Source organism: Geotrypetes seraphini, chromosome 1 (assembly GCF_902459505.1).
Source record: "Geotrypetes seraphini chromosome 1, aGeoSer1.1, whole genome shotgun sequence".
Lineage (NCBI taxonomy): Eukaryota > Metazoa > Chordata > Amphibia > Gymnophiona > Dermophiidae > Geotrypetes > Geotrypetes seraphini.
In genome coordinates, this window is record NC_047084.1 from 49033474 (window position 1) to 49056443 (window position 22970).

General features: G+C 49.3%; 1 protein-coding gene across 6 annotated transcripts in view; it reads right to left on the reverse strand.

The window, feature by feature from the left end:
• The window catches only part of SETD9 (SET domain containing 9), a 92926-nt gene extending 70572 nt beyond the window's left edge, over positions 1-22354 (reverse strand). For 4 of the 6 annotated variants that reach the window (XM_033931069.1, XM_033931078.1, XM_033931088.1 and 1 more), the window contains exon 1: positions 21704-22354. In XM_033931069.1, coding sequence (XP_033786960.1) covers positions 21704-21882 — 179 coding nt within the window. In that variant the 5' untranslated portion in view covers positions 21883-22354. Of the gene's footprint in view, positions 1-21438; positions 21664-21703 lie in introns of those variants that run through there. The other 2 variants (XM_033931047.1, XM_033931058.1) reach the window with 2 other exon arrangements.
• Positions 22355-22970: the final 616 nt, after the last annotated feature.

Consider the following 22970-nt stretch of genomic DNA (forward strand, 5'->3'; position numbering starts at 1 on the left):
CATCCTCTCCGACGTCAGAATTGACATCAGAAAGACTTCTTGTCGGCTGGGGGAGGTAGGATTGTAGTGGCGCGGCCGGGGGAAAGCAAAGGCAGGAGGACCCGGACCTGGCTGGCTGTGCCCCCCACCCCATCCCTCCCTTGGTACGCCACTGGTGACACATCAGGGATTGTGGGAAGTAGGTCTCCTGATAGTCTAGTGCTCGTGGCAAAGGTGATAGAGTTCTTCCCTTCCTTGGTCTGGTATGTGAAGCTTTGTTTTGTTGTATTATGGATGGGTTGAATTGGTTCAGTGCCTACTTCTCTGCAGTCTATTATAATTCTAGATGTTAGTGGGGGGTCTTAATTATGTGTATAGTTTTATTATTGTGTAGTGGACTTGGATATGTCTTGAGCTGTTTGTGACCCACTCCATGCAACCTCACCATGCAAGATAAAATAGGAGTACGATCAATCACTGCATGTTATCTGGTTAGTTTGTACCTGTGAAAGTTACTTCAGATTCTGGAACCTGAATAGGTCAGTGGTGAAGAGGGGAGCGAAAGAGGGGGGTTGGAATTATTCTTGTTTTTTGGTAGCTGCTCTCAGTTGTTGCGCTAAGGCGGCTCTTATGATATCTAAAACTCCTTTTCATGGGTTCACAATTTCTCACTGCATTCATACACAAAACTTTCTTTATACCTACTATCCTGCCTCAAAGTGGACGCTTGTGTGCACCCATCTCAAAGTATCCTGTACCTCTGTTATATGAAGTGCTACCCAAAAGTTTGGGGAATGTGAACAGCATGTGCGAACTGGATATAGTATGCCCTTCTGCCACTAAAGGTGTCTAGCAGTATGCTTTGTGAATCAGTGTGCCAATGCACGTGCAGCTGAGTGGTTGTGTCGTTTTGTTCTGTGCGATTTTGTAAGGTTCTGTTTTAGTGACTCGGTGGATTTTGATATGATAGATTTTACTGAGCAAAGAATCTGCATCAAATTTTGTTTCAAACTTAACAAAACTGCTGCAGAAACCCATTGTATGCTCCAGGAAGCCTTTGGAGATGCCACATGCCAAAGCAAAACCTTTATTTGGTACAAATGCTTCAAGGACAGACGAATATCTGCCCACGATGATGACTGTTCTGGACGACCGCCAACCAGCACAGCACTGGAAACCATAGCAAAAATTTGTGAGACTATCCTTGCAGATCGTAGGCAAACTATGCACGATGTTTGTGTGATAGGACAGTCATACAGGACAGTTCAACAAATTTTGTTGGCCGAATTGAACATGATTCACATTTCTGCCCAGACAAGTGGAAAAACAAAAATTGGTTGCGCCACCATGACAACGCGCCCACTCACACATCACTCATTTGACAATTCCTGACTTCCAGAAACATTACAGTGATTACGCACCTGATCTTGCCCCCTGTGATTTTTTTCCTATTTCCCAAAATGAAATTACAACTGAAAGGGTGCCATTTTAACACGATTGAAGAGATCCAGGCAGAATCTTAGGTTCCCAAGGCACTCACCCAAGATGACTTCCATAGATGAATGGACTCATGGGAAAAATGATAGGATCGCTGTATACATTCTCAAGGGGACTACACTTCTCCCTCCGTATTCGCTGTGATAGGGGATTAACAGAACCGCAAATATTGAAAAACTGCGAATAACTTTTTTATATGTTATTTGCTGTTTTTTATTAAAAACCATCATGAATATGTTGAAACCACGAATAACATGGTGGGAGACCTGAAGGAGAGGCAAAACATGGTGAAGAAAGTGCTGGGAATCAGCAATTTTCTCTGTAAACGCTTTGAATCAGCGATTTCTCTATGCAAGCTGATGTAATTTGTGGGGAGGAGCCAGCAAGCTAAAAAACGTGAATAATCGAAACTGCGAATGCTGAAACCGCGAATACGAAGGGAGAAGTGTAGTTCGAAGGAGACAATGGAAACTAGGAGTTTTATTAAGCAGTTTTTTTTTTTTTACAATTGAATTCCCCAAACTTTTGGGTAGCACCTCATGTGGTATGTATTTGTCTTTACATCTCTCCCATTAGGGAAGTGTAAACACTAGTGTAGAGTAGCACTATCCCTACAGGTATTTTTAACAGAACTGTCCCTTCTTGCATGACCTGGAGAGTTGATCTAATACCACAACCAGGCATTATCCCCTGTCTCCAGAACCTGGATTTCAGGTTCTGAGGTCCATAGGCAGCGGAACGCTTTTTTGTTTGAGGGGACCTGAAAGCTCTGCCCCAGACCCCGCCCCAAAATAGTACTAATTGTAATACAATTTTTCCATTTATTTTTCATATATACACACAATATAATCTTATTAACAACACATAATGGTTAACCACAAAATTAAACTACACAAAGCACACTGTATGCTTCTCAACATTCATTCCTACCAGAACACCTGGTCTTGGTAAACACATGCAGAATACAGATAACCCTTATGCAAATATGGGACCACAAACTAACAGTACTAATACCATGTTTCCCAAAAATAAGCCATAGCATGAGTTTTAAAGGTGCTCCTAATATAAGCCCTACCCCAAAAATAAGCCCTAGTTAAGATCGACCCCCGAAGCCCCTCCTGAATGTCCCTGACACTAATGCTGTCCAATTCGACAAAAAAATCAGACTCTTTAATTCAGCGACATCCACCCCAATGAGACCTGACATACCTCCGCTCCAAGGCCTCCAACAGTTGTTATCCAGGGACAGCAGGCAGCTATTCTCACTAGTGGGTGATGTCATCCGACAGAGCCCCGATGAGGACTTCTCACAAGCATACTTGCTTGAAGAAACTCCAGAAGTTTCGAGATGCCCACACCGCGCATGCGTGAGTGACTTCCCGCCCGATGCACCGGGCGTGTCTCCTCAGTTCAGATAGCTAGCAGAGAAGCCAACCCAGGGGAGGTGGGTGGGACGTGAGAATAGCTGCCTGCTGTCCCTGGATAACAACTGTTACGGTAAGTAACACTGCTTTATCCCATGACAAGCAGGCAGGTATTCTCACTAGTGGGTGACCTCCAAGCTAACCCCAATGAGATGGTGGGAGAGTTGGCAACTTAGGAGAATAAATTTTCCAATACTGTTTGGCCAAACTGTCCATCCCGTCTGGAGAAAGTATCCAGACAATAATGAGAAGTGAAGGTATGAACCGAGGATCAAGTGGCAGCCTTACAAATATCCTCAATCGGTGTCGATCTGAGGAAGGCTACAGAGGCTGCCATTGCTCTGACCTTATGGGCTGTGACTTTACACAGAAGGGGTAATCCAGCCTGGGCATAGCAGAAAGAGATACAAGCCACCATCCAGTTGGAGATGGTACGCTTCGAGACAGGGCGTCCCAACTTGTTCGGATCAAAGGAGATGAAAAGTTGAGGAGCAGTTCTGTGTGGCTTGGTGCGATCCAGGTAGAAAGCCAAAGCACGCTTACAGTCCAGAGTATGAAGAGCCAATTCTCCAGGATGAGAATGAGGCTTTGGAAAAAACACAGGAAGAACTATGGATTGGTTGAGATGAAATTCAGACACTACTTTAGGCAAGAATTTCGGATGAGTGCGGAGGACCACCTTGTCATGATGGAATACTGTGAAAGGAGGATCCGCCACCAAGGCCTGAAGCTCACTGACTCGGCGAGCAGAGGTGAGGGCAACAAGAAACACCACTTTCCAAGTGAGAAACTTCAGAGGAGCCCTGTTGAGAGGCTCAAAAGGAGGCTTCATTAGGTGAGAAAGGACAACATTGAGGTCCCAAACCGCAGAAGGAGGTTTGAGCGGAGGGTTGACATGAAAAAGTCCTTTCATGAATTTGGAAACCACAGGATGAGCAGAAAGAGGTTTCCCTCGAAGAGGCTGATGGAAAGCAGCAATAGCACTCAGATGGACTCTGATCGAAGTAGACTTGAGACCAGAATGAGACAGGTGCAGAAGATAATCCAAAACAGAAGAGAGGGAGGCACGTTGAGGCTCCATATGATGAGAAACGCACCAAGACAAAAATCTAGTCCATTTTGGGGAGTAGCATTGTCTAGTAGCAGGCTTCCGAGAAGCTTCCAACACATCCCGTACAGCTTGAGAAAACTGAAGGGAGGTTACGTGGAGAGGAACCAAGCTGTCAGGTGGAGAGACTGCAGGTTGGGATGGAGCAGAGATCCTTGATGCTGAGTAAGCAGCGATGGAAACACTGGAAGAAGGAATGGCTCCCTGCTGCTGAGTTGAAGAAGCAGGGAGTACCACAGTTGTCTGGGCCACCGAGGAGCTATCAGAATCATGGTGGCATGGTCGGACTTCAACTTGACCAGAGTCTTTTGAATGAGAGGAAACGGAGGAAATGCATTCAGAAAGAGATTCCTCCAGTCCAGAAGAAAAGCATCTGCCTCGAGGCGACGAGGAGTGTAGATCCTGGAGCAGAACTGAGGCAGTTTGAAGTTGTGGGGGGCTGCAAAGAGGTCCACTTGAGGCGTCCCCCACTGAGAGAAGATCTGATGAAGGGGGTTGGAATGGAGGGTCCATTCGTGAGGCTGGAGAAGACGACTCAAGTTGTCCGCCAAGGCATTGTCCGCCCCTGAATGTAGACAGCTTTGAGGAAAGCGTTGTGGTGAATCGCCCAATCCCAAACTCTGAGAGCTTTCTGACAGAGGGAGGCCGATCCCGTGCCTCCCTGTTTGTTCACATAATACATGACGACCTGATTATCGTGCGAATGAGGACCACCTGGTCGTGAAGCAGATATTGAAAAGCATTGAGAGCATTGAAAATCGCCCTGAGTTCTAGGAGATTGATGTGGCACAGCCGGTCCGCACTGGTCCAGAAGCCCTGAGTGCGAAGACCGTCCAGATGAGCCACCCATGCATAGGTCGAGGAGTCGGTGGTGAGAACCTTCTGATGGGGAGGCGTGTGAAACAGCAAACCTCTGGATAGATTGGAAGAGAGCATCCACCAGTGAAGAGACTTTTGCAGAGCAGGAGTGACCTGGATGTGACGAGTCAGAGGGTCCGACACCTGCATCCATTGAGTCGCCAGGGTCCACTGAGGAATTCTGAGGTGAAGTCTGGCAAAAGGAGTCACGTGCACTGAAAAGGCCATGTGGCCCAGAAGAACCATCATGTGTCTTGCTGACATGGACGGGCGAGAAGACACTGACTGACAGAGATGAAGCAGAGCGTCCAGACGCTGAGGAAGAAGGAACGCTCAGAGTTGGATAGTATCCAGAACAGCTCCTATGAAGGGAAGAGTCTGGGTAGGTTGCAGATGGGATTTTGGGAAGTTGATCTTGAACTCCAGACTCTGCAGGAACCAGATAGTCCTTTGGGTCGCTTGGACGACCCCTGGAGCCGAGGCAACCTTGATGAGCCAGTCGTCAAGGTAGGGAAACACCTGTAGACCATGGTTCCTGAGTGCTGCGGCCACCACCACCAGGCACTTGGTGAAGACTCTGGGAGACGAGGACAGGCCGAAAGGAAGCACACGATATTGCAGATGAAGATGTCCCACCCGAAATCTGAGGAATTTGCGAGAGGCCAGATGGATGGGATTTAGTAAAAAGGGAGGGGGAATATTTGTCTACTTTTTTATAGTTGTTACTGAGGTGACATTGCATAAAGTCATCTGCCTTGACCTCTTTGAAAACCCGCGGAATATAAATGATAATTAACATTTTCTCTGCGTACAACGTGCTTTGTGTTTTTAAAATTTTATTGTTGGTAGATCATTTTGACTTGGCCACAAAGGTAAGGGGGAGGGAGGGGAGCTGCTGAAAGAGTCTACCTTGACATGGTTGCAGGCTTACAAATCTTTTGGTCAAAGAGTGCACATTCCCTCGAGTGCACATTCTGCTCGAGGAGAGGGTAGAGAGAAGCCAGGGTCAGCATGCAAAACTTCTCTTTGACCAGGAACTTGTTGAGCACCCTGAGGTCCAAAATTGGATGAAGGTCACCCGTCTTCTTCGGGACAATAAAGTACCGGGAGTAAAACCCCCGGTTGAGTTGGTCCACAGGGACCGGCTCCACGGCTCGAAGCCGGAGCAAAGCCTGCGCTTCCTGAAGAAGAAGGGCGATCTGGGTCAAGTTGGAAGGATACTCTCTTGGAGGATGGTCCGGAGGAACTCGATGGAACTGGAGAGAATATCCTTCCCTGATGATGGTAAGGACCCAGAGGTTGGTGGTAATAGCCATCCATCGATGATAAAAATGATGGAGGCGACCTCCAATTGGAAAAAGATGGGATTGCAGAACGGTGTTGGTTATGCTCCCTACTAGAGAGTCAAAAAGGCTGAGGAGCCTTGGGAACAGCTGAAGGTTGAGATTTTTGTTGAGACTTCTGTGGTGGCTACCTCTTAGCTGGCTGGCGAGCTGCAGGAGCCTGCCTGGGGGTGTAACACCGTTGGTAGATCAAGGGCGGTCGAGAAGGCTGCGACGGGGCAGGCTTAGGCTTCGGACGAAGGATGGACTGAAACGATTTCTCATGGTCCAACAGCTTCTTCGTCACCGTCTCAATGGACTCATCAAACAGATCCGCACCTGCACATAGGACGTTAGCTAGCCTATCCTGCAGATTCGGGTCCATATCAATTGTCCTGAGCCATGCCAAGCAACGCACGGCCACGGAACAGGCCGCAGCCCTCGCCGAGAGCTCAAAAGCGTCATAGGAGGTCTGCATCATCTGAAGCCTCAGCTGAGACAACGAGGCGAGGACCTCCTCGTACTCAAAACGAGCCTGCAAGTCGATGTAAGGCAGGAACTTCCGAAGCACCGAGAGGAAGAACTCTAAGTAGGTGGCAAAATGGAAGCTGTAATTGAGAACTCGGGAAGCCATCATCGAGTTCTGGTAGATGCGCCTGCCGAACTTATCCATGGTCCTGCCCTCCCGGCCAGGCGGAACAGTAGCATAGACCTGGGACGGGTGAGAGCGCTTGAGAGAGGACTCGACCAGCAGGGACTGATGAGACAGTTGAGAACCCTCAAAGCCCTTATGGTGTACCGTGCAGTATCGGGCATCAAGTTTCCCGGAATCGCAGGAATGGAGTATGGCGTCTCGAAGCATCTCATGAATGTTTGGTCCAGAAGTTTATGCAGAGGCAGGCGAAGAGATTCGACAGGAGGATAAGGCAGATGCATGATTTCAAGATACTCTTTGGAAAAGCGGTCCAAGGTGATGTCCAGATCCACCGCCATCTGCCGCAGAAAAGTGGAAAACGAGAGCTGGTCCGCTAACACAGGGCTTCGAGATGGGCTCGAAGACGTCGAGGCCTCAGGATCCAGAGAAGCTTGGGATCTACAAGGCGAGAACGACTTCACAGTGTCCTCTAACACCGGAACCGGAGGAGGTGAAACATCCGAAGTCGAGTATGCCAGGTGAGGATGCTTCTTTTGCGGCGAGTCATGTGAATGCCTCAATGAATGCCTCGAGGAATGCCTGGAACGACGCCCCGCACTCTGCCTGGAGGCATCCATCGATGCGAGGACGGCTCCGCAGAGGCCTCCACCGAGTAGATGGGGCTGGAAGCCGTAGAACGAAGCTGGGGATGGGCCGGTGCCTCTCGATGAGCAGGCCAGGGCTCGAGACTCGGCATCGGAGGCAAAGGACTCCGGAAGAATTCCACAAGATGACGGACAGGGACTCGCTCCAAAGGAGGCAAATCCCAGGGGTCTGCACTCGAGACAGGAAGCGACTCCAGAGGTGGCATCGTGAAAGATTCATCCCCTTGCGATGCATGTCTCGAAGACACACCAGCCATTCGCCGAGACTCCTCTCCCAGCAACGAGAGAGAGCGCCGTGGTGGAGGTGGAGGCAGCTCGACATCACGGAAAGGATCCGCATACCCAGGCTGGATTTTGGAAAGCAGTTGCGGGCCCATTGTAGTCATGAGCTCGATGAACTGCGCTTCCATCAGCGACCGGAGTGAAGCCGACAAGGGGGGGAGCCGCATCTGGAGTGGGACCCCCTGTACGATCGTCGCGGTCACGGGTGTTAGGGTGCTTGGACTTGGAAGCCTTGGGCACCTTAATCACCACCAGAGGAACTGCCTGCTGAGTTACCTGACCTGAGGAGACCGAGGAAGGCACCGCAGCAGGAGGCGGGGTCGAAACCAGAACAAAGGAAGCAGGTTTCAGAAGACCCGATGCAGCGGGCACGGAAGTCGATGCCGAGGTCGAAGGCGAAGCGCTGGTCGATGCCGAGGGTTCCTTCGATGCATCCATGGCGAACGACTCCCACAAAAAACAGCGACGCTTGAAAGCATGTGCAGTCAGAGTGGAACAAGGCCGGCATGATTTCGGAAGATGGTGGGGCCCAAGACACTGCAAACAGCGTCGATGCGGGTCCGTCAGCGAAATCGCGCACTGGCACTTGACACACTTTTTAAAACCGGTAATGGGCCGGGACATAGGCCGAAAAAGCTCCGCCGCTAGATCGAAGCAGCGGGACCCCAGCCATGCGGCCGATGCGATAAAATCTTCAGACGAAAATTTTTTTTTTTTAAAACAACAAAACGTATCAAACAACACACGATAAAGAGAAATAAACTCAAAACCACGAGCACTAGAAGGCAAGAACAAGGGTTCACTCAGCGCAGAGAGTTGAAGCAAAACTTCTCAGCTCCGCGGAAAGAAAAGAACTGCGGAGACACGCCCGGTGCATCGGGCGGGAAGGCACTCGCGCATGCGCGGTGAGGGCATCTCGAAACTTCTGGAGTTTCTTCAAGCAAGTATGCTTGTGAGACGTCCGCATCAGGGCTCTGTCGGATGATATCACCCATTAGTGAGAATACCTGCCTGCTTGTACTGGGATAACAACAGCGATGGCAGCGCTATGAATGGGCCGTGAATGGGCCGTTCAGAGCCTGTTCAGAGCGCTGCCGCTGCTGCTATTTTTAGAGTCTTCGGAGCAGAGTTATGTCAGTCTCATGATGGCAGGGTCGGTGGGGTTCTACTGCACAGGGAGATGGGAAAGAGCGATAGAAAGATGCTGCACAAGGGGATGGGTGAGAGGAGAGGAAAGATGCTGCACATAGGGGGGGTGGAGAAAGGAAAGAGGAAGAATTGGGGTGGAGGAGAGGAAGGGAGAGATGATTATTATACATGAAAAAAAATAAGACATTCACTAAAATAAGCCCTAATGCATTTTTTGGACCCCAAATTAATATAAGACACTGTCTTATTTTGGGGAAAACATAATATATACAAACGAAACTCTAAGATGCAAGACTCTTCTTGCAGTACAATCCAGAAGTTGCAGAAATCCACAAACTTTTCTGAGCATCTGCTCCACCCCCTTAGCCTAAAAGCTAACAAACATATCCAGTTAAGTCCCAAAGCCAAGCAACATACCTGAAAGCACAGTTACTTACCGTAACAGGTGTTATCCAGGGACAGCAGGAAGATATTCTCTACATGTGGGTGACGTCATCCACGGAGCCCCGACGCGGACAGCTTTTCAAGCAAACTTGATTGAAGATTTCAAGTTTGCTGGTGCTGCACCACGCATGTGTGTGCCTTCCTGCTCCACTAGAGGGCGCATCCCCTCCTCATGGTCTTCAGTTAGAAACATAGAATATGACGGCAGAAAAGGGCTATAGCCCATCAAGTCTGCCCACTCTAATGACCCACCCCCCAGATAGCTAGCAAAGAAGCCAACCTCGGGGAGGTGGGAGGGTTGCGAGAATATCTGCCTGCTGTCCCTGGATAACACCTGTTACGGTAAGTAACTGTGCTTTATCCCAGGACAAGCAGGCAGCATATTCTCTACATGTGGGTGACCTTCAAGCTAACCAAAAAGGGACGGAGGGAAAGTTGGCAATTATGAAAACAGATAACGCAACCCCGACTGGCCAAACTGGCTGTCGCGCCTGGAAAAACGTCCTAACAGTAGTGAGAGGTGAAGGTATGAACCGAAGACCAAGTGGCAGCCTTGCAGAGCTTCTCTATAGGCATGGCTCTGAGGAAAACAACAGACGCCGCCATCACTCGGACATAATGCCCCGTGACCCGATCTTGCAGCGAGAGACCAGCCCGAGCGTAGCAGAAGGAAATACAAGCAGCCAACCAGTTGGATAAGGTGCGCTTGGAAACAGGGTGGCCCAACCGACGAGGATCAAAAGAGATGAACAGTTGAGGAGCCATCCGATGAGGCTCAGTAGGACGCAGGTAAAAGGCTAACGCCCTCATACAATCAAGAGTGTGAAGCGCCCCTCGCCAGGAGGCAAGAGGGGCTTCGGAAAAAAGACCGGAAGAACAATGGAATGATTGAGATGAAAGTCTGAAACCACCTTGGGCAAGAACTTGGGATGAGTAAGCGAGACCACAGTGTCATGATGAAATACAGTAAAAGACGGGTCAGCAACCAGAGCTTGCAGCCCACTGACTGCGAGCAGATGCGAGACCAACCAGGAATACAACCTGCTAGGTGAAGTATATCAAAAGAGCTGTATCAATGTGTTCAAATGGAGGTTTCACCAATTGAGCCAGGACCACACTAAGATCCCAAACCTCCGGAGGGGGTTGGAGCGGAGGATGAACATTGAAGAGACCTTTCATAAAGCGGGAAACCGTTGGATGGACGGAGAACAGCTTCCCATCAAGCAGCCAATGAAAGGCAGCAATCGCACAGAGGTGGAGACAAGTGAACAGATAATCCAGCACTGAAGGCAAGGAGGCAGAGAGCGTATCCATGCGGCGCTCAGCACACCATGCAGGAAATCTGGACCATTTCTGGAATAGCATTGCCGAGTGGAGCTCTTCTGCGAGGCCTCGAGAACATCCCCACTGACTGAGAGAAACAGGAGTGAGGCACGTGGTGAGGAACCAAGCTGATAAGTGTAGAGACTGCAGATTGGGATGCAACAGAAAACCTCAACACTGAGACAGCAGAGAAGGAAACACAGGTAGAAGCAGAGGCTCCCTGACACTGAGCTGGAGGAGCAGGGAGAACCACGGCTGCCGGGCCCACAGAGGAGCCATCAAGATCATGGTGGCGCAGACTGACAGGAGGTGTACCAAAGACCTGAGAAGCAAAGGAAAGGGAGGGAACGCATAGAGGAACCTGCCTGTCCAATCGAGAAGGAAAGCATCCGCCTCGAGGCGAACCCGGGAGAACATCCTCGAGCAGGATCGAGGCAACCAGTGAGTGAGGGGCGAAGTGAACAGAACTACCTGTGGAGTTCCCCACCGAACAACCACCTGCCACAGAAACTGAGAATGGAGCGACCATTCACGCGGCTGAAAAAGGCGACTCAATGTGTCCACCAGACAACGCTGCTCGCCCTGGAAATACACCGCCCGAAGAAAGAGGTTGTGGCTTAATGCCCCCTGCCAATGACGAAGGGCTTCCCTGCAAAGAGACAGGGAACCTATACTCCCTGGCTCGGTCACAGAATACATCGCCACCTGGATGTCTGCACGCACCAGGACCCCGCAATCCTGCAACCAAGAACGAAAATCCACCATGGCATTGTAAATAGCCCGGAGCTCCAGCAGGTTGATGCGGCAGCGACGGTCCGCACTCGACCAAAGACTCTAAGTCCCAAGGCCGTCGAGGTGCGCCCCTAAGCCTATGCAGAGGAGTCCATCATCAGAACCTTCTGATGCGGGGGTACGAAGAGGTGGCCCACCAATGAAGCAAGCGTTTCAAGGAGGGAGGCACCGCAATGTGCTGGGAAGCAGGATCCCGATCCTGCCACCACTGAGACACTTGGGTCCAGTGGGGAACACGAAGATGAAACCAGGCGAACGGCGGGACATGAACCGTGGAGACCCATGGTCCCAAAAGGATCATCATCCGCTTGGCCGAGACCGAAGACCGCTGAGACACCAGCTGACTCAGGCGCAGACGGGCGGCCTGCTGAGGCAGAAAAGACCAGGGGCGGACCAAGGACAGAGAGGCCACATTCCGGCATAAACGAACAAGGGCCTTCCCCTGAGGCCGAGACAAGAAGGAGTGCAAACTGGGTTCAGGTCCGCCCCAACGGACTCCCAAGACTGGGGCGGACAGAAGCACTGAACTGCTCCCGGACTAGAAACTAGTGCAGGTCACGAAGGGCCAGGACTAGATGCAGATGGGATGATGGGAACGCCCAACCGATAGAGGCGAGGCTATACCCCCTGTGCGTAGACACGAAGGAGACACCCCAAAGGGAGGGGAGGAATCCCCTGAAGGAGAGCAGCCTGAAGGCAATGCGAGAATAGTCAAAAAGACGGCCAGGAGTCGCCGAAGCCGGCGGCTGGACCGTAACCCGGCGCTGCTGCAGCTATTACGGCCGCTGCGAAGGAGGCCGAGAGAACACAGGAAAGGTATCCTGAGGGCCCCTCCGGAGAGGGAGTCCAAACCGCCAAGGCAGAAGGGATTCAGCTGAAGGCGTCCAGATAGGCGAAGGACCGGTCGTGTTCTGAGAGGCGGTTAGTGGCCGCCACAAGAGAGGCCTCAAGAAGCACAGTACTCATGCAAGTAAAAGTGGCGAGATGATCCTGGAGGTTCGGATCCTCAGCCACACTCTGCGCCAAGCGAGACGACGCATGGCGGGAGCAATAGAGCCGGAGCAGGGAGAGAGTCTCCTCCAGGAGACCAAACTTCGTACTACAAGATTCCGGCACGTCTGCCCGGAATGAACCAAAGAGAAAGCGGGACAGGAGCCGGAGACGTCGAGGCACAGAGCCCCAGTCGACGCCGAGGCCCAAAGCCTCAGCCGATGTCGAGGAATAAAGCCCCCAGCACAAAGCCGTAGACGACGTCAAGTCACAAAGCCCCGGTCGACGGCGAGGCACGAAGCCTAGGTCAACGACGAGGCCCCCAGCCTCAGGCAACGTCAAAGCACACAACCGCAGCTGACGTCGAAGGTACAAAGCATCAGTCGACATCGAGACACCAAGCCTCAGTCGACGTCGAGACACCAAGCCTCAGTCGACGTCGAGACACAAAGCCTCAGTCGACGTCGAGGCAGAAAGTCAAAGCACAAAGCCCCCGTCGACCACGAGGCATGAAGCCCCCGGTGACGACGAGGCACGAAGCCACCGTCGACGTCGAGGCACGAAGCCTCAGTCGACGTCGAGGCACGAAGCCTCAGTCGACGTCGAGGCACACTGAAGTCCGTTGAGGGTCGGAAGTTGGCACTGTACCAATGAAACTGGTAATGAAGGTGCAGCAGTACACTCCATAGAGGGCAACCTCGAGGATGAGTATTCCCATGAAAGGAGGCACGCTTCGAAGGTTTCGTAGAGGCTGGCACGACTGCACTCGATGCCTGGAATGCCTGAGACTCAGCCGGTGGCGTTACCGAGGTAACGCACCTAGAAAGAAAGAAAGAAAGAAAGAAAGAAAGAAAGAAAGAAAGAAATACTTACCGGGGATCGATGCTACGTCAGCCCGATTCCAATGAAGGAAAAAGGGTCCTGGCCATACTGCTCACACGAGGTGAGCCCAGAGAGAGGCCAGGGAGAAGAAAACAAAGCTGCAGCCAAACGAGGCCCAGCAGCATGGCTGAGGCCCAAGAAGGGCCTGCCGGAGGAAAACCAGCAGAAACACAACAAAAAGTCCTTTTTTTTTTTTGAAACAAAGAAAATACACGATCAATCAACAAACGCACAGCGACTCCCGAACAAAATAAAGAAGCCGCGGTGCTAGAAAGGCACTTAGAAGAACGCAAGAAGAGAGACAGGGCTTTCTGGCTCCGTGGAAAACTAAGAACTGAAGACCATGAGGAGGGGATGCGCCCTCTAGTGGAGCAGGAAGGCACACACATGCGTGGTGCAGCACCAGAAAACTTGAAATCTTCAATCAAATTTGCTTGAAAAGCTGTCCGCGTCGGGGCTCCGTGGATGACGTCACCCACATGTAGAGAATATGCTGCCTGCTTGTCCTGGGAAAACAAATCCATGACAAGGAGGAGGATCCCCAGCAACACAAGTAATTCCTGAACTGGTTTGCTCTGCAAAATATTAACAAGTGATAAACAGACAGAAAGGCAACTCAGAAAAAAACATTGAGGAACAATGTAAAACTGACTTGCTGTGTGCAATGAGCACTCCGAGAAAGGCCTTTGGTAATGCGTATACTCACAGAAAACGATCTGTTAACTGGCTGGAAAGCATTCAAGCAGAGGTGAGTCATATGGAATCCTACAGGGACTAAAAGAAAGATTATCAAAGGTATAAACCTAATCCTCCATTCTGTTAAGTCCCTGTAGGATTCCATACGCTAGGTGACGTACCAAAGCAATGGTAATATCAAGGGAGGGACAGAAGAGCCTGCCCTCAACACTGAGGTCCCAAAAGTGACAGAACAAGCCGCCATTTCCACTTGGCAAAACCGGGTAAAAATATGAAGAGAAGATCCAGTAGCCACCCCACAAAATTCATCAGGATGAAAACACGCAAGACACCAACCTCGACGCAACTACACATTTCAGACGAGTGGGCATTAAGCGAAATTGGTGGCTACTTGCCACGGGCGATGGATGTCGCAGAAATGGCCATTAGAATCCATTGCGCGATCGAAGCCTTGGCCGATGGCCAACCCTGGTGAGGCACAGCAGTCAGGACAAATAGGCAAGCAGACAGCCGTGAATCATTATTTTTCTCTAAACAGTGGAGCAAGATTCACCTGACAGCCAACTTGTAGAGCATCTGATCCTTTCACTCCGAGTCTGCAAAAAGAAACGCAGACAAACAAACTTCCTGGTTGACATGGAAGGCAGAAACTACCTTCGGCAGAAAGGAAGGTACAGTGCAGCGAAAACTCCTGCGTCTGGAAAACAGATAAAGGACACCCTGCCCTAAAGTACTACAAAATGTTGTGCCGAGACAATGGCAACCAGAAAGACAGTCTTGACTTTCAGATCCAGAAGAGAAGCATCCATCAGTGGTACAAATGGGGCCTCTCCAAGGCCATGCAGAACAATGTTAAGAGTCCACGAAGGGAAAGGAAGATGCAAGGGAAGTCGCAAATGAATTGCCCCTCTCAGCAATCTGGACAACGCTGGATGATCAAAAAGCGAACTAGTGCCTCTGCGTGCTCTAAAACATTAAAAGCCTGCAACTGTCACTGCTAAACCTGTTTCTAGGCCCACCTGAAGGAAAAAACCAAAACCCAGGACCGCCGAAAAGGGAGCCCTCTCCGGCTCCATGTGAATTGTAGCACACCACTGTCGGAAAGCCGCCAGTCTTTGGCATAAGACGCTACAGGAGAGGGTCTCAATGAGCACCAAAAAGGGCAAGTTAGCTACATCTGAAAAACCGTGCTTCATTAAAGCTGAGTGCTCAAGAGCTATGCCGGAAGACCAAAACGTCATGGGTTCTCCATGGGTTCTGGCCCCTGACTGAGAAGATATTGATGAAAGGGGAGCCGGAGATTCTTAACCCCCTGAAGATGGACAAAATCTGCATATCATGGACGAGGCCAGTCTAAAGCTACTAGTATCACCAAGCCGGGATGTGTTGCTAACTGGCGGAGGACCCAACTGACCAGAGTCCCACAATGTATTAAAAATTGGCCTGCCAGACATTTACCGTTTTTTATTTTAATCTGGTCCGCTGGCACGAACTACTGCCGCCGCTGCTGCACGAACTACTGCCTTCGCCTTTTCTCCTCTTCCTCTTCAAAGCAGCCTGCTGAGGATCGCCGGCCAGCTGTAGCGAACCTTGCAGGTTGCTGTCAACGTTGGTAGCACATTCCCTCTGATGTGATCCCATACGTCGGAGGAGGGTCAGGACCGCGGCAGAGGGAACATGCTACCAAGGTCGACTGCAGCCTATGAGGTTCGCTACAGCCGACCGATGATCCTCAGCAGGCTGCTTTGAAGAGGAGACCAGGAAACCGAGATGGAGGGAGGGTAGGAATGGCGGGCCAAATTTGAAGGCGAGACCAGGAAAAAGGGGAAAAGCATGCAGGCCTTCGAGACAGGGGGCAGACCCTGGTGTAGAAGTACCTGGAGGAAGAGAAGGAAATGTCCAGACATGCATATGCCAGACTGAGGGGAGGGGAAGAAATAAAACAGAGGGAGAGAGATGGTGGACAATGAGGTGGAGGGAGGGAAGGAAGAAACTTAAAGGGAGAGAAGTTGGACTCAAGGGATTGTGTGGAGGGGGGGATAGAGATACTGGATAGGAGGGTAATTGGGAAGAAAAAGGGGAAGCTGGTGGACCCTGGGGTGGTGGGGAAGGAGGGAGAGATCAGGGATGAAAAGGTAGTTGAGAAAGGAGAAATGGTGGCTCTGGAGATGGTGGGGTCCATCGCTGCAGCTGCGGGGATGGAGATGATAAAAAAGGAAAGATGCCAGACCTCTGGGGGAGGGAAGGGAAATGGAAGGAGAGGACAGAGATGGAAGATGGATGGTTAGCACGGAGAAAGAAGAAAATTACAAATGGGCAGGAGATCCTGGCAAGCGAGTTATCATAAGACAACCAGAGTCTGGGACCAACAAAAGGTAGAAAAAATAATTTTATTTTCTGTTTTATGATTACAATATGTCAGATTTGAAATTGTTTGCTAATGCCTTCTTATGCTAAGATGTATTTCAGTTGATAATCGCCTTCTAGAATTTTTTTTTTCCTGACATCGAAGTATGATTTAAGCAGTGTTTTTCAACCTTTTAACACCCGTGGACCGGCAGAAATAAAAGAATTCTTTTGTGGACCGGCAAACTACTAGGACTAAAATTTTAAAACCCCGTTTACGCCCCATCTCCGCGAGCTCTGTCCCCGCAAACCATCTGATCCCATCTGCACAAGCCGCAGTTCTGATTTTATATTGAACGTATTTTATTAAAGTACAAAAAGAAACAATATTCTGAACAATTGTGATTTTATAAATACAAATATAGAGAGCACGAACCAACAAAACCCCTGTCTCCCCTCCCCTTCACGTATATCCCCTTTACTATCAAGAAAACTGAACAAGCCAAGTTATTATAGAATGCTACATAGAAATATCATGCTAACAGAATACTGCAGTCCCCAGTTATGTCTCTAGCAGGATATATATTTCAAATCTGATATATTCTAATGACAAAATAGAAATAAAATTATTTTTTTCTACCTTTTGTTGTCTCTGGTTTCTGCTTTCATCTTCTTTTCACTCTTTTCCTTCCAGCGTCTGCCCTCTCTTCAATCCAGCATCTGTGCGTTCTATCCAATGTCTGCCCTCTCCCCCTTCCATATGTATCTGACTTCTTTCTATGCCCCTATCCCCTGTCCATCCAGACTGTGCCTCCTCTCTCCTTTTTACATCATTCTTTCCAGCTTCACTGCCTTCTTCATTTTTATCTCTCCTACACCAGATCTAGCATCTATATCCCTCTCATTTCTCTGCTGACCCCCTTTCCAGCATCAATGTCTCTCTACTTTCTCATTCCTCTCGCTCCCCTTTCCCTCATCTGATCCCTCTATTCCACCCTGACCCCCTTCCCCTCCTGTAATCTCCCTGCCAGCTGTTTCCTTCCTTTTTTCCTTCTCCCTTCCCTCCTCCCTCTATCCAACATTAACTCTCTTCCCATCCCTTCCCCTCCTCCCCTCCCAGCAGCATCTCTCCTTCTTCTCCCTTCCCTCCTCCCTCTATCCAACATTAACTGTCTTCCTATCCCTTTCCCTCTTCCCCTCCCAGCAGTATCTCTCCTTCTAACTCCCTCCAAGTCCAGTAACAGCTCTCCCTTTATCCAGCAGCTTCCCAGCCTCCTACAGTGGCTTCCTCCCATTCCAGCAGCTCTCAGTACTTGCCTGCAGGAAGTTGCCGGTAAATCACTATCCTGGCAAGTAGAAGAGCTGGTGGGAGGGGAAGGCAGCCACTGTGAAGGCTCCCCATGACCTTGCTCGCACACGCCGACCATCTCTCTCCACCTGCACCTGTATCTGCAGCTCTCTCCATTCTACTTGCAACTTCCCCGCGGCCCTTTTCAGCAACTCGGCAGGGGCGGCGATCAAGACAGGCTGCCGACGTCGGGACCTTCACTCTCTGAGTCCCGCCTCTTTTGTTTCAACTTCCTGTTTCCTAACAGGCGAGACTCAGAGAGGGAAGGCCCCGATGTTGGCAGCCTGCCTTGATCGCCTGAGGCTGGGAGGAACAGCAGTCAGCAGGAACCGCAGTCGGCAGCAAATTTAACTGCCGACTTGATCTCGCAGCCTTGCGCAGACCGGCAGAAATTTTCTGCGGACCGACACCGGTCCACGGACCGGCGGTTGAAGAACAGTGATTTAAAGCTTGTTTGTATTTCTGAACTGATTGAATTTATGCTCTATCCCTATTATAACAGGGATGATTAACGATGTTGCCTTGATATGTCTATGTTATATGTGATAATCGGAGGGAAACAAGATTCTATGTATGCCATATGGAAACAAAAATAAGACATTTTAAAAAGCACTTTCACTTTTAAAACTTCACTTAAATATTGAAGAGTTGCTAAGTTTTTATTATATAAAGATTTATTTTGCACATTCAATTTAAAATGTATCATTCAATGATTAGGTGGTGTGATGGTTGGGGGTTTTCCCCTCTTGTTAACCACTCCATGTCTCTGAGATTAATCCTACCAATTAAAACATAGCATTAGAAGTTCCATTATATTTACATTTATTATTGGAAGCTTGTGTATTAACATTGGACTCTTTTTGCTTCCTGCATTGACACCATTGGTATATATTTTTCCCTTGTATATTCTTGACCCCTGTGTTAGAGGCAGAGTTGGATATTGTTGCTATTACAGTTTCACTGAATTGAATTTTGGCAAGTTGTTGAACATCTCAAAAATTAAAACTGTATATACCTTGTTTCCCCCAAAATAAGACAGTGTTTTATATTAATTTTGGGTCCAAAAAACACACTAGGGCTTATTTTCGGGGAATAACTTATTTTTTTCATGTACAATGATCATCTCTCCCTTCCTCTCCTCCACCCCAATTCTTCCTCTTTCCTTTTTCTTCCCCACATGTGCAGCATCTTTCCTCCCCTCTCACCCATCCCCTTGTGCCTTCCCTCTGCAGCATCTTTCTATCCCTCCCTCCCAGTGAAGCAGAACCCTTGAGCAGCATCTTTCTATTCTTCCCTCCCTCCCACACCCCCCGTGAAGCAGAATCCTTGAACAGCATCTTTCTATCAAGTTTCATGGTTATTTGATATATATAAGCGATTATACAAAATATTTAAAATCAGGGGGTACACAACAAAAATACATATTGTCAGATACAAAGATAGAACGGACTAACATGGCACAAAAAGACTAAGGGTGAATACAGTAACGTATAGTAAAGAAGAGAAAACAAAAAGATGGATAGAACAAAGGGGAGGAGGTAGGAGTTTTATTCAAACTGTTGATTATCTGCACCGAATGGAGAGAGAGGAAAGTAGGAGTTTAGATCATTGTTCAAAGGCGTCTCTATATAAAAAAGCTTTAAGAGCTCCTTTAAATTTATCTATGCTTGCTTCCTCTCTAATGTAAGCGGTGAGAGCATTCCAAGTGAGAGGAGCAGTTACGGCAAAACAGGAGTCTCAGCGAGTGCCAAATATATTAAGAGTAGGCACGAAAAGTAAGTTTTGAGAAGAAGATCCGAGTGTTCTAAGTGGGGTATGAGGGATAAGTAACTTAACAATGAAGAACGGTTCTCTGGATTGCAGTGTTTTAAATGTAAGTAATGCAACTTTGAAAGTGATTCTATGACGGATAGGGAGCCAATAGGTATTTTTCAATAACGGAGAAGCATGGTCATATTTCTTAGAATTAGTGATGATTTTAATAGCTGTATTTTGGATTAGTTGGAGTTGTTTGATTTCTTTTTGATATATTTCAATGTACATCCCTCCCTCCCTCCCCCCCCCACCCCGTAAAGCAGAACCCTTGAGCAGCATCTTTCTATCCCTCCCTGACATCATCAGAGATGCAGCAGAGGGTAGGACCCAGCAGGAGAAGACCACGAAGCAGCCTGTTGTATGGAGAGTTGGCGGGGTTCGGGAGAGATGGAAAGATGCTGCACAGGGGGATGGGTGGGTTAGCAGGGTTTGGCTGCGCAGGGGGGGGGGAGGAGCGCTGCTGCCGCTGAATCCAGGGATGGAGTTGGGGAGTGTCGGGGACATTAGGGAGGGGCTTTGGGGCTTATTTTTGGGGTAGGGTTTATATTAAGACCTACCCCGAAAATCATGCTAGTGCTTATTTTTGGGGAAACACGGTAGTATATTTCTGATCAACTGATGAAAGGAAGGTAAACACAACTGAATGCTTTTGCTGATGGAATAGACTGTGACTAGCAGCAGCATAGAACACCTTGCAGGCTGAGAAAGGTCTTTGTATCTTTGGAAGATATATCTGATGTGATGTTGTCATGCAATAACATAACTATCTGGGTGGCTACTCACTGTCCATGGAGAAAAAGATCTCTTTGATGGCACAAGTGGACTCCAAATTCTGACCTCTCCCCCATCAGTCCCCTTAAGACTTTCCTAGCAGCCCAAATGGGGTCTAGATCTAGAGACAATCCTTTCCTACTTTAGGAGTACCGATGGGGGTCACCATCCTTTTGTAGGTATTTGCACTAAGCATGGTGATAAACCAGTTTTTCTGTGTAAGCCTTTTGGGTATGTTGATTTATAATGAGATAGTTCACTAATCTTGTTAACATTTTTATGTATTCTGGTGTTTAGGTATGTTATATTTAGTTTCTTTATATACTGCTTAAAGCCATCCAAGTGGTAGTCAGGTATATTAAAGTATTTTTGTCCCTTGAGGGCTCACATTCTGGTTTGTATCTGAAGCAATGGAAGGTTATGTAACTTTTGCCCAAGATCACAAGGAGAATGGGATTTGAGGTGGGCTCTCCTGCTTCTCAGCCCACTACTCTAACCATTAGGCTACTCCCTCCATTCTCTTTAATAAGCTCGGTTTCCAATCTATCACAGAGATGCCAAGTAGAGATTTTGGGACAGTCTTGGATTTCTGAGCACCCCATCCAAGTGCATTATGGAGCTTGCAGCACTGAAATCAATGGCAAGATCAGACACTACAAATACCACACTGCTTTAGGATGCAAGTTCAAAACCAGTTCTTCCAAAATAGTCAGCCTAGAACTGGGTAACTTGCCATCAAGATATAATTCGAACACTTATAGATTTCCCTCTTTTAAAGTGTATTTTTAAAATAACATTACCTCTGATGCACGTGATCTGCTCGTTAGGTTTTATTTAATTTAGATTCTCCCCCCCTCCCTTCTCTTTTTTTTTTTTTTTAACAAATGCGGTAGCTGAACCCTGATGCACGTGATCTACTCGTTGGGTTTTATTTAGTTTAGATCTCTACCCTCCCCCCTTCCCTTTTTTTAACAAATGCGGCAGCTGAAGCCTGATGGCACATGATCTGCTCGTTAGGTTTTATTTAGTTTAGATTATCTCCCCCCCCCCCCCACACCCCACTTTTAACAAATGCGGCAGCTGAACCCTCTACTACTCGGGGGGTCAACCTACCAAATGAAGAAGAACTGTTAGTTGCTCTCAGGCCCACAGGCGAAACTTAAATGTAGTTTAAATTGAAAGTCCAAAACGTGCTGGGCTTGCTCGCTTTATAATCACAACACACTTCCCTCTCGCCTCTCCGCACAGAGAAAGAACTAGGCATTTAACACGCCTCTTTGGAAGAAGCTCTTCTCCTGAAGCTGACAATAAAGTGTTTGTAATTCGACGTCTTAAGCTTCCGGCGGCAAGGGTTAAAAAAAACTTTCTCCCGCCTCACCTGCGCTTCTGGGCTAAGTTGAGCGCGATCCAGGGCACGAAGCGGTACCGGTAGGATCTCCAGCGGATGAGCAGAGCACGCAGCGTCCCAGTCCGGCCGGCCATGATGGCTGCGGCGGCGAAGAGAGCGCGCACGGCAGCCGAGGGAAGGTCGTCGAATCGCTCCTTGTTGCACGTCATCCGTCTCGGATAATTGTTCTCTAGCGCGGGGATCAAATACTGCAATCAGGTTTGATGTCAGTCTCGTTCCTTACCACCTTTTCAGCGCTCGTGCAGGAGCAAAGATTAGGTGGTGGTACACTCCTCCCTCCACATTTGGGGGGGGGGGTGAAAAGGTGCAAAGCTGGCCACACAGACGGGGCAAGATTAATTTGGTGAGCCCCCTACCCACTCCACACCCAGATAGCACTGTAAATATTACACTGGACCCTACACTAATATATATACAGTGGAACCTCGGTTTGCGAGTGTTTTGCAAGACGAGCAAAACACTCAGCAAACTTTTGCCTCCAAACCGAGCATTTTCTGGTGTACAAGCACCTCTCCTCCCGCTCTAACCGGCATCGCACCCCCCCGAACCGGCATCGCAACTACCGCCCGCCCGCGAGAACCGCAAAGCACCCCCGTGCTGAAAGCGGCATCCGCCCGCCCTTCCTCCCAAGCACGGTCCTTACCCCTGCTGCTCGTTGTAAGGGTGAATGCGAGCTCACGCCTCTTGTCTGGGCTGGGCCTTGAGCATCTGCGCATGCTCAAGGCCTTCTGGCTCTCGTTCTCTTAGAGGCCCAGCCCAGGCAAGAGGCGGGAGCTCGCATTCACCCTTACAACGAGCAGAAGACCGTGCTTGGGAGGAAGGGCGGGCGGATGCCGCTTTCAGCACGGGGGTGCTTTGCGGTTCTCGCGGGGGCGGGCGGGCGGTAGTTGCGATGCCGGTTAGAGCGGGGGGAGGGGGTGTTGCAGCAGCGCCGGTAGCCTCGGGAGGGGGGAGCGGGTTGCGATTCCGGTTCAGGGGGGTGCGATGCCGGTTGGGGTGGGGGTGATGGAGCAGCGCCGGTAGCCTGGGGGGGGGGGGGGTTGGAACGAATTGTTCAACTTTCCATTATCTTCTATGGGGAAAGTTGCTTTGATATAGGAGTGTTTTGGTTTAAGAGCATGCTTCTGGAACGAATTATGCTCTTAAACTAAGATCTCTACACAGAAACTACTACATGCTAGAAGAGCGCCACATCCTAGACACACATGCAAAACATAGACCCTCAACAAATATGAAA